At 33.2% G+C, this 16,907-nt stretch overlaps 1 protein-coding gene across 2 annotated transcripts in view; it reads right to left on the bottom strand.

Annotated features, from left to right (window-relative positions):
- Positions 1 to 6,635: 6,635 nt before the first annotated feature.
- Positions 6,636 to 16,907, bottom strand: part of KPNA5 (karyopherin subunit alpha 5) — a 51,007-nt gene continuing 40,735 nt past the window's right edge. Inside the window, exons 10-14 of one of the 2 annotated variants that reach the window (XM_045865382.2) lie at positions 16,620 to 16,698; positions 14,664 to 14,789; positions 13,516 to 13,643; positions 10,665 to 10,843; positions 6,636 to 7,359 (exon numbers count right to left, since the gene is read on the bottom strand). In XM_045865382.2, the coding sequence (XP_045721338.1) occupies positions 7,172 to 7,359; positions 10,665 to 10,843; positions 13,516 to 13,643; positions 14,664 to 14,789; positions 16,620 to 16,698 (700 nt within the window). In that variant the 3' untranslated portion in view covers positions 6,636 to 7,171. The remainder of the gene's footprint in view (positions 7,360 to 10,664; positions 10,844 to 13,515; positions 13,644 to 14,663; positions 14,790 to 16,619; positions 16,699 to 16,907) is intronic. The other variant, XM_045865383.2, reaches the window with a different exon arrangement.

The raw sequence follows: 16,907 nt of genomic DNA, 5'->3' as shown, positions 1-16,907 counted from the left end.
ATTTTACTGGAAGTTGCCCACTGGGGTGCCTGCAAGGCTCACTGCAAGCCTGCTGGAGCACCAGTGAAACAAGCTGGGCAACTACCTACTGGCTGTTTGTGCAACTTGCTAGAAAACCAGATGGAGGGGCGGGGCACCTGGGTGGCTCAGATGGGTCCTGGGATCAAGCCCCGCATCAGACTCCCTGCTTGGCGGGGAGTCTGCTTCTCCCTCTCCCTCTACTGTTCCTCCTGCTTATGCTCTCTTACTCTGTCAGATAAATAAATAAAATCTAAAAGAAAAGAAAAAAACAGATGGGTTACTGGGGTAACTCTCCAGTGAGCTGCCCATAAGAGTGCCAACTGACCTTGCTGGAAGCTGATTGGAGGTGCCAATGAAACTTACCAGGAAGCTGCCTGCAGAAGTACCACTGCAACCACACTGGAGGTGAACCCCGGAAGACTTCTGCATGGTGGCTGGGCATCACAGGAGCAAAAACTAAGAAAAGCACACTTGGAAGAGGTCAGGACACTTCTTCCTCCTTCAATGTCTCTCCAGTACCTTTTACTGACAAAGCTTAACATCATGCCACTTGGCAAAGGAGAAATGTTTACAGGGTCCAGTACCAATATCACAAAGTAGGTTGAGGAGGGGTGCATTTAGAGCTTAAAAGCAATAAAATGGTAAATGACATATTGGGTTTATCTTAAAATAGGTTCAATACTGGAAAGTCTATTTTTTAACATATTAACAATGGAAAACCATATGCTTATTCATGATGCAGAAAAAACACCGGATGAATTTCAACTCCATTCGAGTTAAAAACAGAACAAAATAAAAACCTTACACTAGGAATAAGAATACTTTTTAAAGCTGACAAAAACTATCTACAAAAACAGTCAATTCTCATTACTCATGGGAGTTATCGTATAAAGTTGCTGCAAACACTGAATTAGCAAGTACTAAATCATTACTCCTTGGGGAAATACAGGGTTAGATTCCTGAGAGCCTCTGGTAGCATTTTTGTCAACTAAATACATAATCTGTTCTGTGTGTGTTTCTGCTTAAAGACTATATATATGATTCATTAACACTGAACTCACAGCCTACAGAACCGTAACTCATGCCTAAACAAAACCTAGCTAACATAATGTTTTTTGTTAAGACACATCACTGTTTTCTTGTACTTAGGAACACTAGACAGCACTTCAGCATATTTGGAGGCCGTTTTAAACAGAAAAAAAAAAAAAGGTGCAAGAAACGTAGCACTAAATACATCAGGAAAGGATAGTTGTTTATAGTATGAAAGCTGAAATAAGAAAGCAGAGCACTGTTTTGTTCAACCTCAGCTGGGAACATGTGCCCTGGGTGACTCAATTTTTTCACCACTCTACACAATGTCCACAAATAACCTTGAAAATGCCCTGAATTTTGATTTTGGGTAGGCAAATTTGATAATAAAGAATCTGCAAAAAGCAAGGGAAACTACACTGACTACATCATATTTTGTGGTGCAACATTAAAGATGTTAAAAAAAATAAGAACAAGTTTAAAATGCCTGCTACTATTACTTCTAACCAATATTGTACTAGAGATACTACATAATAAAATAAGAAAAAGAAACAAAGATTTGAAATGAATGCCATTATTCAGTTACTATTGTCTACAGACACCCCAAATCATCTATAAATTGGAATTAATTTAGCAAGATTGTTAACGTGATTAATATATAAAATTCAATTACATTTCTACACCCCAGCAGCAAGTTGGAAAATTTTAGGTAACAAAAGATAACTGTTTTACGACAATGAAAAACATAAGGAAGTTTTACCTTGGAGTAAACTTTAAAAATGTGAATGATCTTTGTAAAGAAAACTACAAAAAAAATTTTTGAAATACAGTAAGGAAGCTCTAAGTAAATGGTAAGCTATAACTTGTTCATGGATAGAGTTAGTATCATTAAGATGTTAATTCCTCCAAAACTATCCTCTAGATTTTCATCCAAAAACACTATGGGGCTCTTAACCGAATTTGAGAAGTGAATTCTTTATGTGAAAATGCAAAGAGCTATGACAATCCTGAAGAAGAACAAAATAGAAGAGTTACCTTATCAGATAATCATGATGTAGTCACAAAATGGAATAGTATACAGCAAAGAAAATGAACCACAGACGTATACATCAATGTGAATGCATCTCAAAAGATGTTAACATTGAGCTAAAAAAAATAATGGAGTACGTAAAATATCCCATTTTATACATTTCAAAGACAGGGAAGGGAAACTATTTTAGGGATACATAAACATGAGATAAAACAATGAGGAAAAGCATAGGAATTATTAACATAATCCAGAGTAATGGTTACAAAGGACTGATAATTTAAGTTGGGTGGTGAATATGTAAGCGTTCATTTTGTTATTCAAACTGTCTTCTTTCACATTATTCTCTTTGTGTATATTTTATAATAAAACAATTTAAAAGATGGAATGCTCAGAAGATGGTGAGTCACGTCAAAACCCTAAATAAAGTGTATTAAATTTTGTCATGCTATTTTAGATTTTAAAAACATGTTAACCGTAACTGAAAAAGAACAGGAGAGATCCCTCAAAAGTAGCCTGTAAGTTTAAAACATTCAATTTTTAAATAACAGGCACCTTTGGGCATTACACATTAAATTCCCTCAACTGCCTACTGTCTCCAAATTAAAATGGTTGTGCATTAACTACTGAGCGTTCCAAGTTGTTTATTTCGTGGGGTTGCCCCCAGTCAACATTTTAGTTCTGGTGGTGCTTTACAGCAATTATTTCAAAGTTCTATTTCATACCAGAATGGAAAACTGAAATGTTAAAGTGCTATTAATAATGATATGATGTGTGTTTCTTAAAACTTAAGCTACTGAAACAAATACAAAAAATGTTTGATGTGCTAAAAGGGGGAATCATGTGCTCACTGAACTTAGTCAACTCTTTGATATGAAAGGAAAGGAAATTAAAGAACTCTTAATCATAGGAAACAAAGAGGGTTGCTGGAGGGGAGGGAAGTGGAGGGATGGGGGAATTGGGTGATGGACATTAAGGAGGGCAGTGATGTAATGAGCACTGGGTATTATATAAGACTGATGAATCATAGGCCTGTACCTCTGAAACCAATAATATATGTTAATTAACTGAATTTAAATAAAAAATGTTTAAAAGTTTTAAAAAAAGAACATATATAAAATTGAGCAAACACATCATTAAAGGATGTACTTAGGAATTTCTGGGAAGGGAATGCCACTGCATATTTAAGTCTTTTGATTGACCTGTACATTTTATCTTCATACATTTTCAGGAATTCATTTGTCACTAGAATTGCAGACTGCCTTACTGAGAGTAAGGTACCCTAAAAATAACCGATCCAATTACTTTCACTACTGATTAACATAGTTTCAAATACTGAAGGAAAAGCTAGGCAAAGCAAAACATAGTAGCAACAGAAGAAAACAAAAATATTAGGCTAGGGAGGCTTAGGCTTGGCTACGGTGTGGACCATGTATCCCAGAGTTCATTAATAAATTAAACCGGACATTCCCTCTGATTTCTGTTTATCAGGTTTAAAACTCTACCCCTTAAATAAATGCATTATATTGCATTAAAATAACAGTAAAGGGAAAAATAATCTCAAAACATGTGAATGTCTGGTAACTTCCAAAGCTTGAAATACAAAGACAAATTTGATATATAGCAGAATATATGTTCTAAAATAAAAGCAACATACTGTTTTATCGGATATGCTACAAACAACAATCTGACTGGTTTTAGAAAGTGGATGGAATTATAATCAATGAGGGCATCGTTTTTGTTCCATTAGGAATACACCATCCTGAGAACAAATGAAACAGACACATTTATATAAATGCAACTGTAAAATAGTATTTTATTATTTTTAATATAGTGCTGTAACATTTCATAATATTGCATACTGCTCAAATGTTGGTTTATTTAGTTAGGCAAGAATATCCTCCCCTCATCCCACTCCCCAATTCAGAATTTAAAGACACATTATCCTTGTAGAGCCCTACCATATTGGCTCCTAATGTCACATTTCATAAAACAGTAATGCTATGAACTAAAATGAGTAAAGGTTAACAACAATTACTTTGATTTCACAGTTTCACAAAGCAGCCAGTAGATTGTTGAATTCAGAACAGCAACAAAAATTCACTAAGACTTTGTATTAGAGTTACCTTTTCCATAATGCTCCTTCTTAAGAAAAAATATGAGGCAAAGGTAATGCTTCTTTTAGTCCTTTATTCAGTAAATCAACTTTACCTTGCAAATAAGTTTTACAGTTACCAAATGATGTTATTTCTGTGCCAGCAGATTTTTTATGTGTGTGGGGGGGGTTTTTGTTGTTGTTGTTGTTTTTGCTTTCTTGTTCTGGTGCTACCAGTTAAGTGAACAAAATGACACTAAAAATTAAGTTCTAGGAACACCTTTCAAAATAAAACTTGTTAAAGAAAACCAGGCTAGTGAGTCAAGTACTTACAAATATAAAACAAGCATAATTGCATAGATTAACTAGTACAAATTCAAATTCAGACAAAATAAAACAATGAATTTAATTAAATAAATGTAAAAGGCTCTTTAAGTGTTTTGTTTTTTGCATTAATGTTGCATGTGTTTCCCCTTTACAAGATGTTTTAATTTTTTTTTTTTTTTTGGCACAGTTTCTCTTGAATTTAAATATATCTTATTAGGAAAGCAAGATTAAAAAAAGAAATTTTTTTCCATAAGGGTAAGTGAAGATTAATGAAAATATATTTTGGAGCATTTTAAATATTTTATTTGAAAAGAGTAGCCATATATAAAAAAAATTTTAGTAACAAAGTATTTGCTAGTCTTGGTTCAATGAAGTCATCATCATCATGTCCCATAGCTGGTCCCAACTATTAGACAGAAACTCCCTCTTGCATTCAAATCTAATCAAATTAATTACCCAATAACAAATCTAAGAAATTAAATATAATTCTAAATTTAGATGCTTAAAATATAGTCATACTCTGTATTTAGAGATACAAGGTTTGTTTTACTGGCAAAATTTAAAAATTATCCCCTCAAAAATCATTTTATATGTGTGTGGGTATGTACACACATATATATTATTTTTCCTTCTATAAGAACCATTTTGTTTGAAAGACTTGGCTTAGATATTTTTTAATGTGACTACAGGGTCCTCAAAAGAAAAGCAGGCACAGCTGGTTAGTTTATGAATTATGCTGCATTATCAAGTTCGGTTAGAAAGAGTGGAATACCCTGTCACCTGATACTTAGAACCATCTGTACCACAAAAAAATGTTTATCTCATAAATTCACCATCAATTTGGTAATCTTTGATATAACTACCCTGTTCTTTTGACTATACATAATGCAAAAGAAAAACTTTTTATACTAAACTTTATAACTTCCACTACAATAAAATGGGCACAGATACAATCCTCTACTTAACAATATAAAAGAGGTTTGGCAGATACAGTCAGCATTATGGACACCATTTAAACCTGTATTTTATAGCTGTAGGTTTTAAGTGTCTTGCCAAAAGCATAATTTCATGATACATAATTTACAAAGTGTCATACTATTTAAAAGTACTCCTATATACAATTTCTTCTTGTAACATGCCTCTGATTTCCAGCAGAAACATTATAAATGCGATCATAAATGAAATCTTTCTTTACAGAATAGACTATGAATCATATCAAAAATGCTTTAGTTCCCATCTTAAAACAGTTGTAAATAAGTATTTTAGGTATATAATTGGAAGTGTAAATAGCCTGCATATAACTATAAATGAAAAGACTGAGTTCAACAGTACCATATCTGCTTAGAAAGCTCTACCAAGTACAGCACTGTGAGAATAACACACAGACAACATTTACATATGTATCTATAAATAAATATATATATACTTTTTCTACTGAAACTTTTTTTAAAAGCTTCATGTTTTGAAGAGGTTTTTGCTGTTAATACATAAAACACATACATTATATTGACCAATCTGATACAAATGTAATTTAATACACTGATTTACAAGCAGCAGTATGGCCCTCCCAAGTATTATGAAAAATGAAAAAAAAATTCCTAATATAGATTTCAACTATATTAAAGAATCCTTAGCAATTTTCATTAGTGTCATCCTTTAGTGTCCAAACATTAAGAGCATTTAATAAAATTTAACACATTAACAAGGTGATTTCTTCAGGATAATTTTGTCAAAGTACCTAAGTTTATTATTACACAAAAAGTGAAACTTTTCAATTACTGCTCTGAAAAAATCAGAGAAAGAATTACAGTATTATTTTTGCTATGCAGCACTGCTTTAGATTCATGATGGCATCTCTATCATGATGCTTTTTAAAATGAAGAGTGAAAAAATAATAAAACACTATTTCAAAAATGGTAGCATATTTGGTCAAAATACAAAATATACTAATATAATAGCATTTACATGTTAAAAACACAAATATTTAAATGTTGTGTAATCATTTTAATGTGTTCAACATGAAGAACAGCTTTTCTCTTCACAATTGCCACATTTTAATTGATTATCAGTACAATACTTACATGTTTTATAAATAAATTTTACAGGTTTTCTGTTGTAATTTTTTTTTTTGCAAAGTATAACCTACAGCACAGTGATTTATAATTTAAGGTAATAGATATTTTCACATTCTAATTTAGCTTTTACACTATTTCATGCTTCTGAAGCTTTTTTGTTTTTGCTTCAAGATAGAGGTAGATTTAGTAGATTGGACGTGTCAGACTTACTGCCAAAATGCAATTATCAGCTGTACTGCTAATGTGCAGTTTCCAAGATGCTAGAAAAAATTCAGAACCATATGTAATACTTTACCCAAAGTTCTCCTTTTCAAGCTTAAGTTACTAAATAATTTCATATGTATTTAACTGCTCACAAATAGTTACAAAAAATAGACAAAACAATAAAAACACAAATATAGGTACACCAAAATAAAAACAAAACTATAATGAAAGATTGCATCTGAATGGAAACTTTTTTGTTTTGCTTTTTAAAAGTGCATCAACTTTTTCTTTTCTGTTCTAAGTAAAAACACATCAAACATTCCTACTGACATTGTAACAAAGAAGGTATCTCTGAAACTATCCTTTGTAGCCATATATTTTTCCTCCACCAAGTTAAAGTTGAAACCCTTCCATTGGTGCTTCCTGCTGCTGAAACACGAACTGTTGCTGACTTTCATCCACCTGAGGTACAATGCTGGGGTCATCTTCCTCTACACCAAAGTAATGTTCAATCAGATCAAAAGCCTTTTGGTAAATTTCCTGATTTTCATGGCTTTGCAGAAATTCAATTTTATCCAGACCTGTTTTATACATATATATATATATATATGAAGAAAATTGTTACTCAAGTTTCATCAGATATTTGAACCAAAATAATGAATCAATAGCATCTGTCAGTCCATCAGCAATGGGGTTGTTATTCTTATCTAATTTTTGCATATACTGATAGCCAACACCACTTATGTCTTAAACTTCAAGAATGACAGCGTAAGGCAGTGTGGTATGAGGAAATAGCACAGGCCTGGGAATAAAAAGATCACAGGGGCGCCTGGGTGGCTCAGTCGTTAAACGTCTGCCTTCGGCTCAGGTCATGATCCCAGAGTCCTGGGATCGAGCCCTGCATCGAGCCCCTCATCGGGCTCCCTGCTTGGCGGGAGGCCTGCTTCTCCCTCTCCCACTCCCCCTGCTTGTGTTCCTGCTCTCGCTCTCTCTCTCTGTCAAATAAATAAATAAAATCTTTAAAAAAAAAAAAAAAAGATCACAGACTCCACCTTGCTAGCTGTGTCATTTTGCCCAAATAAGTTTGGTTTCTCTATACATTAGTTTCTCAATTTTAAAATGACAGTTTTAGAGTATGTAACTCCAAAGGTCCTTTCTAGAGTAATTATACTATTTATAAAAAGCACAAAAAGGATAAGCACCAAAACAAACACAAATGAAGAAACTAAAAGGTGAGCAAACTAACACACACACATATTCTCTCAGAGAAAGAGCCAGAGGAGATCAATATGGAATGAGTACTATTTACAAATCCAGGTAGCTACTGTATATATACCAAAAGTACAAACTATAAGTGAAACTGAAAAAGCCTATTTTTACAAAATAAGCAAAATCTAGAGCATTCTATTTTATTGCTTACAAGAAGAAAAATCTACACTAAGTCTGGGTGATGCCGAATATATTTTTCATTTAATTACAGGTAAACCTCTTCAGTTATATCATTGCAGAATAGTACTGGAAGTACCAGCCAGAGCAATTAGGCAATAAAAAGAAGTAAAAGCCATCTAATTAAAAAAGGAAGAAGTAAAACTGTCACCATTTGCAGATGACATGGTATTATATATAGAATATCCTAAAGACTCCACCAAAAAACTTAAAACTAATCAATGAATTCAGTAAAGTAGCAGTATACAAAATCAGTACAAAAAACTATTGCATTTCTATACAACCATAACAAACTATCAGAAAGAGAAATTAAAAAATAATCCCACTTACAAGTGCATCAGAAAGAATAAAATACCTAGGAATACATTTAACCAAGGAGGTGAAAGACCTGTACATTGAAAACTATAATGAAAGAAACTGAAGGAGATATAAATAAATGGATATTCGGTGCTCATGGGTTGGAAGAATTAATATTGTTAAAATGTCCATACTACCCAAAGCAATCTACAATCTACAGATTCAATATACTCTGTATCAAAATACCAATGGCATTTTTCACAGAAATAGAACAAACAATCCTAAAATTTATGTGAATATATATGTATTTAAAGATTTTATTTGTTAGAGAGAGAGCACACAGAGGGAGAGTGAGAGGGAGAAGCAGACTCCCCAATGAGCAAAGAGCCTGATGTGGGGCTCGATTCCAGGACCCCGGGATCATGACCTGAGCTGAGGGCATGAAGGCAGACACTTAACTGAACCACTCAGGTGCCCCTATATTGAAGCACAAAGAACCCCAAATAGCTCAAAGCAATCTTAAGAAAAAGAACAAAGCTGGAGGCATCATACTCTGATTTCAAACTATACTACAAAGCTATAATAATCAAAACTTATTGGCATAAAAACAGATCAGTGGAATAGAATAGAGAGCCCAGAAAGAAATCCACATATAAAATCAATTAATTTACTACAAAGAAGCAAAGAATGTAACATACAATGGGGAAAGGGCAGTCTCTTAAAAAAAAAAATGGTGCTGGGAAAACTGGACAGTCACACACAAAAGAGTGAAACTGGGCCACTAATGTATACCATACACAAAACAAACTCTGAATACATTACTTGAATGTAAGGTCTGAAACCATAAAAGTAGAAGAAAGCATTAGTGATAAACTATTTGACACTGGTCTTGGCAATATTTTGGATTTGACACCAAAAGCAAAGGCAACAAAAGTCAAAATAAACAAGTGGGGATTACATCAAACTAAAAAGCTTCTGCACAGCAAAGGAACCCATCAACAAAATGAAAAGATAACCTACAGAACAGGAGACAATATTTGCAAGTCATATACCTTAAGGAGTTAATGCCCAAAATATATAAAGAACTCAGCACCAACTGAACACCAAAAACAAGCAATTTGGTTAAAAAATGGGCAGAGGATCTGAAAAGACATTTTTCCAAAGAAGACAGATATCCAACAAGTACCTAAAAAGGTGTTCAACGTCAGTAATCATTAGGGAAATTTAAATCAAAACTGCAATGAAATAATTACCTCACCATCTGTTAGAATGACTATTATCAAAAAGACTAGAAATAACAAGTGTAGATGTGGAACAAATGGGACCCTGGTGCACTGATGGTAGGAATGTAAATTGGTGCAGCCACTATGGAGGTTCTTCAAAAAATTAAACTACCCCCCAAAAATAGAACTACCACATGATTTAGCAATTCCATTTCTGGGTATTTATCCAAAGAAAATGAAAACACTAACTAGAAAGACATCTGTACCCCCATGTTCATTGCAGCACTATTTACAGTGGCCAAGATATATAAGCAACGTAAGTGTTTACTGATGGATGAATGGATTAAAAAAAAAAACGGTATATATGTATATAATAAAATATTATTCAGCCATAAAAAAGAATGATATCTTGCCATCTGTGACAACATGGATGGACCTTGAGGACATTATGCTAAATAAAATAAGCCACACAGAGAAAGACAAATACCATATAATCTCACATATCTGTAAAATCCAAAAACAAAAAAATAACAAGCTCATAGATACAGAGAACAGACTGGTGGTTGCCAGTGGGGCAAGCTGGCAAAATGAGTGAAGGAAGTCAAAAAGTACAAACTTCTAGTTATAAAGTCATGGGGATATAATGTACAGCATGAGGACTATAGTTAATAATACTGTATTATGTATTTATAAGTTGCTAAGAGAGTAAATCTTAAAAGTTCTCATCACAAGAAAAACATTTTGTAACTATGTATGGTAATGGTTGTTAACTAGACTTATTATGGTGATCATGATAGTTTTACAGTATATACAAACACTGAATCATTATGTTGTACACCTGAGACCAACTTGTAATGTTATATATCAATTAAAAACAAAAAGACTTGACTATAATGATACATTTTGAACTGACTGCTTACCATATGCTTCTTCAATGAGAGCACAGTATGGATTAATGCCTATTCCATTCTGCTTAGATTCTTGTTCTCCAAGACGTAAAATATTTTCAAGTCCATTTAAAGCCACTTGGACTATTTTAGAGTCCATAACAGTCAATAGGTCACAAAGTGGTTTAATGCAACCTAAGGCTACCAAATACCTTCAGAGTGATTAAAAAAAAAGTAGAGAAAAAAAAAACATTTAAAGAGACTTAAGTATTATTTATAGCAAATATTCTTCAGTGAAATGTTCTACAAACAATTAAGAAAAGCATTTTTATACAAACTCAAACATTAAAACATTTAAATTTTCACTGACATAGGAAACTGAAAACTTCTTTCTACTCTCCTATTTTCATTTAACATAATTAGCAATAAATGAGATAACAAGTACTACAAAACTATACATACAAGCAAACCGGTACGTGGGCGGTTTCTGCATGGCATATGAGTAGCACTAAGAATAACAGTGCCTTCAAGGTGCTACTATTTGAAGGTGAGCCTATGTACACACCCTGGGTCATATGGGAGTAGGCAGAAATGAAGAGGGAGAAGGCACATTCAAATCAAATTTCCCACAAAAGCAATCACAGCTGATGTTCTAAAATACCACCTGTGCTTCAGAAGCATATAGAAGGCTTCTAGGACTAACATAACACAATTAAAAAAAAAAAGGCTTCTAGGAGCAAAACATGCTATGTTGCCAATAATTTTAATAAACAATGTTCACGAAAGTTATTCTACTTGTTTTTAATACTTTGTCCTTTTCTAGTTTTTATTAGCTCCTTTCCATTCTCTATAATATAAAGTGACTGATTTATTTCCTTGGAAAAAAGTCCATTAAGGCTAAAGGAAAAAAAGACGTACTGAAGCCAGACCGCATGGCTTCAAGTCCCACCTCCACTCCTTATTAGTTGTGTGACCTGGAGTGACTGCTCTGTGCCTCAGTTTCTCCATCTTAAAATGGGGATAATAACAGTACCAAGCTCAGAGAGTTGCTATAAACATACAGTTAAGCATTCAATAAAAGTTAGTTTCCACTTTCCTTTAAAAAAAAAAAAAAAGTACATACCTTCACTAGAGCACTCACTTGCCATGTACTATACTATAACTAATCAGTCTATTTGTTGAATGAATATCTCATAGCTGTATGAAGTTAAAGAACATAAAGCATATGACAGTATTGGATACTATCCTGGCACTCAATAACTGAAATGACTTAGCACAACAACTGGCAATATCAGACATTCAATAAATATTAGTGGTACACATGCTGAAATCAATCTGAGATCAAGATCTCCTCCCATATATGTAGAATTAATGAAATGGTGAAAATGGTTAGAAAAAATAATGATCTCAGTTTGGACACTTGATTCATATCAATAAATTTAAGTAATAATATATGGACTAGACATAATAATGAGAACAATTTGAAAAAATACAACTATTTGTAGGTGAACAAAGAAACTTTGGTTCCCAAAGCAGATAAAAATTATATTAGTTTATAAAAAAATGCAAGCTAGAACAGGGGGAAGATCTTGTTTTATTACTCTTTATATTCATAACATAATGAGATGGAAATGTAATGGAAAGAGGAAGAATGGAAAATAAAAAGCAGAAGAGATGTTATCAACATATAGAAATATAAATCTAAGACACCAAGATAATAGCACAAATGAAGGCAATAAGACAAAGATCTCACAACAAGTTATTTCAAAATCCTCTCAGTGATTTTTTAAAATAGCTAGTAGCCTTATTTATTGTTTTATAAATTAAGACATAAATTAAATACTCATTAGAAAATACTTCCTAAACAGTCACTTCAAGAAACCTAAAAAGTCCTGAGTTTCACAGACAAATCCATAGAATAAGAAAATTCTGTAGGAAGTCAAGCTTTTATACAAGTGCGAAGTAGAACCTTGCTATGGGGGAAAAGAGAATAAAAGCACAAGATAATAAGAAATTTAGGAATCAGTTCTGATCATAAAAGTTGTGATGGTTACAAATAACGATAATAGCAGCTAATCTTAGTAGAGAACTTAATGTTTAGGCACCATGTTAAGCACTTTAAATGTATGAATCCCATTTAATTATCAAGAGACTACCATAAGGTATTATCTGTTAATCAAATTCATTTAAAAAATGAAGAAACTGTGGATTAGATAGGTAAAATGGTTTTGTCAAGGTCACACAACCTTTACTGAGGGAACAGGATTTTAAAGCAGCCTGACTTCAAAGCCCATGTACCTAGTATTTATGTTGTTAGTAAAAGAAACAAGTAAACAACAAAAGGCCTATCAAAAAAGCTACCATAAAAAAGAAAAAAAGAAAACTAGTATAGAGAAAGAAAAGATACCATCCACAGGTAAGGCTAACAACTGACTAGGAGAACATCACTATACAAACAAATGTCTATTTCAGTATTTAATTTTATTTTTAATAATTATTTTAAATAAGTGGATGTTCAAATCATTAGTCATTTTTATATAATAAAGTCACATGCACGTGACTCTAATGGTATAAAAAATATTTAATGTCCATCAGAGTATATTTTGCAAATTAATATAAACTGTTCTTTTTCAGATTCTTAATCTCTGATTTTTCATAAATAGTCTGCCAAGGCAAGTGATGTTAATTATCCTTTACTGAAAAAACAAAACAAAACAAAAACTACTGTGAATGAATAATACAACTGATGTAACAAATGCTTTCATTTCACATTAAAATGACTTAGAAATAATGTTTCGGTTTCATCAACAAATAAAAAGTACGTAGTACTTCATTTTGTCCCATTTACATTTAAAAAAAAAAATTAAAAAACTCTGTATCACACCTTATTTGTTCTGGAGTACCTCCTGATGTTGCATTAGTTATAGCCCAAGCTGCTTCTTTCCTGGTGCGAAACTCTGCTTTCTGAAGAATCTCAATCAAAACAGGAAAAATATTTGCATCTATAACAGCCTAAGGAGGAAAAATGATAAACAGTGCCAATACTGTTTTAAAAATGTTATTAAGTAGAGAAATTGTAAGACCCAATGGCTTTAAAATGTCACATCACGCTTTTTGGAAATAAAAATCTTTGGAAATCTTTCTAATCTTTCTTTTTTTTTTTTTTTAAAGATTTTATTTATTTATTTGACAGAGAGAGAGAGACAGGGAAAGAGGGAACACAAGCAGGGGGAGTGGGAGAGGGAGAAGCAGGCTTCCCGCTGAGCAGGAAGCTTGATGGAAGGCTCAATCCCAGGACCCTTGATCACGACCTGAGCCGAAGGCAGAAGCTTAAAGACTGAGCCACCCAAGCGCCCCTCTTTCTAATCTTTCAACAAACTTTCATACTTTCAAGACTGGAAAATATATTAACAGAATATTAATTTTAAAGATGATAAAGCAGGGGCACCTCGGTGGCTCAGTTGGTTAAGCGTCTGCCTTCGGCTCAGGTCATGATCCCAGAGTCCCAGGACTGAGCCCCAAATAGGGCTCCCCATCTGCTTCTCCCTCTGCCCCTCACCCCGCTCATGTTCTCTCTCACTCTCTCTGTCTCTCAAATAAATAAAATCCTTAAAAAAAAAAAAAATAAATAAAGATGATAAAGCACAAGGTAGATACTTGATCAAAATGGATAAGTAATTTTTGACTCAAGAAGCCTGATAAGACTCTAATAAATCATTACTTAAAAGTTTTGAGAGGAAGATTATTACCTAACTTATTTAAAACTAATAAAAATCAATCCCTTTTTAAGACTAGCCATATGTGTCCAGCACCGTGGGCAATTTTATACTCACACCCACACACAATTCCTCCCTAGACCACTATAAATGAATGTTATTATTTTAGAGAAGAAAAGGCCATGTTCTGTAAAATCCTTCTCAAGAATTTAAGTAACTCATTAAAAAAAAAAAAAAAATCACTGATAAAATGCTGACTTTTGTCCAAACTGACTCAAGAGATCTTCCTGTTTTCTTAGATCTGAAAGGTATTTACTTGAATCTGAGCTCTATTTCCAGCAGTGATGTTAGAAACAGTCCAGCAGGCTTCTTTTCTGATTGATTCCTTTGGGCTACTCAATAAGTGTAAGAGACATGGTAATGCAGAGCAATTCAGAATTACCTGAAACAAAAATCAGAAATGGAAACAAAGTTTTATAGCAAAAAACTACAGAAAGATAGACTGATTTATAAAAATACAAAAATCACTCTTGAAAAACTAAATTAAGAAAAAAGAAATTCCTCTCAAAGTAAAACTTAGGTACTTGCTACCTTCTACTCTTTCCACTTCACCAAAACTTGGTGCAGTAAAGTGCTCTGTCAAACCACTAAAATGAGAATAAGCAGGACACCAGAGGTGTGTCCTTCATGTTTACGAATACACTCAAGAATTCAACTGATATGACAATTCAAGAGAGATTTAGTGACTGGTCAGGATCCAAACTCTAGTTTTGCCAAATGAGATGATGAAAAAAAGATGATGAAACAGTTTGAAAGTACCTAATTCCATAACTGGTAAGAAACCTCAATGTATAGAGTAAGTCAACTTTTTTCATTAAAATTTTTTACTGTTCCACTTTTCTTTTGTAAAGAAGTATGTTCTGGGGGGCGCCTGGGTGGCTCAGTCGTTAAGCGTCTGCCTTCGGTTCAGGTCATGATCCCAGGGTCCTGGGATCGAGCCCCGCATCGGGCTCCCTGCTCAGTGGGAAGCCTGCTTCTCCCTCCTCCACTCCCCCTGCTTGTGTTCCCTCTCTGGCTGTGTCTCTCTCTGTCAAATAAATAAATAAAATCTTTAAAAAAAAAAATAAAAAAGAAGTATGTTCTGCTTTGTCCCTTTACATTCTTCATTCCATGGCATAATTAATTATGTTCCTATTTTCAGAATACCCACAATGATTTACATTAAATTTACTTGGTGAAGAATGTATGAAACAGTGTACCAAAATTCTGTTTAAGAGTGTTATGTTTAGAAGGGCATTCTCATTTAAAGAGATATTTTAAATTAGTAACTATCAAATTACTAAGGATCAACTATTTAATAACTAATATATCTAAATAGGATTAAATAAGATTAAACCTGAAAGATGATATGTAAATTAGAGTAAAGTTTAAGTTATGGTGGCAAGCAAAGGAGAATCTAATGTGTTAGAGTTTAAGTTTCTATCTTCAAGAAAGATTGCTCCAGATCTAAAGTCAATCTTGACATTACGCCTTTTCTGGTAACTCACCATCCTCCAAAAGACAGAGAGACAGACACACACACACACACATAGTTACTAACCAGGAAAATGTTTCCTTTCTATCTTTCCTTCCATTCCCATAATCTAGGTCTTCAATCTACTATAAAAGGACCTCCCGCTTCCAACCAACCCCATGTTTAAACTATTTATAATTAATCACCCTTTCACTAACAGTTCCTTCTCCAGTCAAGCTTAATGTCTCTTAAATACAACCCACACATGTCTGCCTTTGTACCTATGTTCACATAAATCTCTTCTAGTTTACTTAAGTTCTTCCCCAACTTTAAGATATAGCTTTAATTCCAACTTCTTTATGGAATCTACAAAGATTTCTCAGCATAGTGATTTCTTTTTTAAACTTCTATAGCGTTTACTGACCAACCAACTCTCAGCAAACATACACTAACTTGGGTAATTTGCTTTGCTTTAATATATATTTTCTCTTCAATTTTATTATAAATCCCTCGAGAGCCAACCTCCTACCTTGTACTTCTTTATATCGATATAGATCTAGGAATAGTGCTTTCACATACAGGTATTCGAGGTTGAGCACTTATCATCAAGAATATGCTGTCACATTATAGATGCCTATATAGTTATGGTAATGCTAAAGTCTTGATTAATATGTAACCAAGTATGAAGTATCTAGTATGAAACTTGATAAATTTCTCAAAATCCATTATCTTATTTATCATATTAAAGTCTGAACTCACCTGTGTTTGAATATCATCACCAGTCACAATATTACCAACTGCTCTTAATGCAGGTGATACAACTTTATAATCATTGTGCCTAAAAATAATAAAAATATGAACTTACATACTATGCAAGAGTTAAAATTTACAAAAAAATTGCAAGAATAATACAAAATAGTCCTGTATACTCTTTACCCGGAGATCCCACTCAAGTTTCACTAATTATGCCAGTAATACTTCTGTAATAAAGAATCTATATATTAGACCCAACTGTCATGTCTCTAGTCTCTTTCAATTCAAAACAGT

The sequence above is a fragment of the Mirounga angustirostris genome, unplaced genomic scaffold, assembly GCF_029215605.1.
Source record: "Mirounga angustirostris isolate CCGP_5_RB_7025 unplaced genomic scaffold, mMirAng1.0.hap1 SCAF_8, whole genome shotgun sequence".
Classification (NCBI taxonomy): domain Eukaryota; kingdom Metazoa; phylum Chordata; class Mammalia; order Carnivora; family Phocidae; genus Mirounga; species Mirounga angustirostris.
The sequence above is the reverse complement of the archived record's forward strand: the minus strand, read 5'-3'. Positions and strand labels throughout refer to the sequence as shown.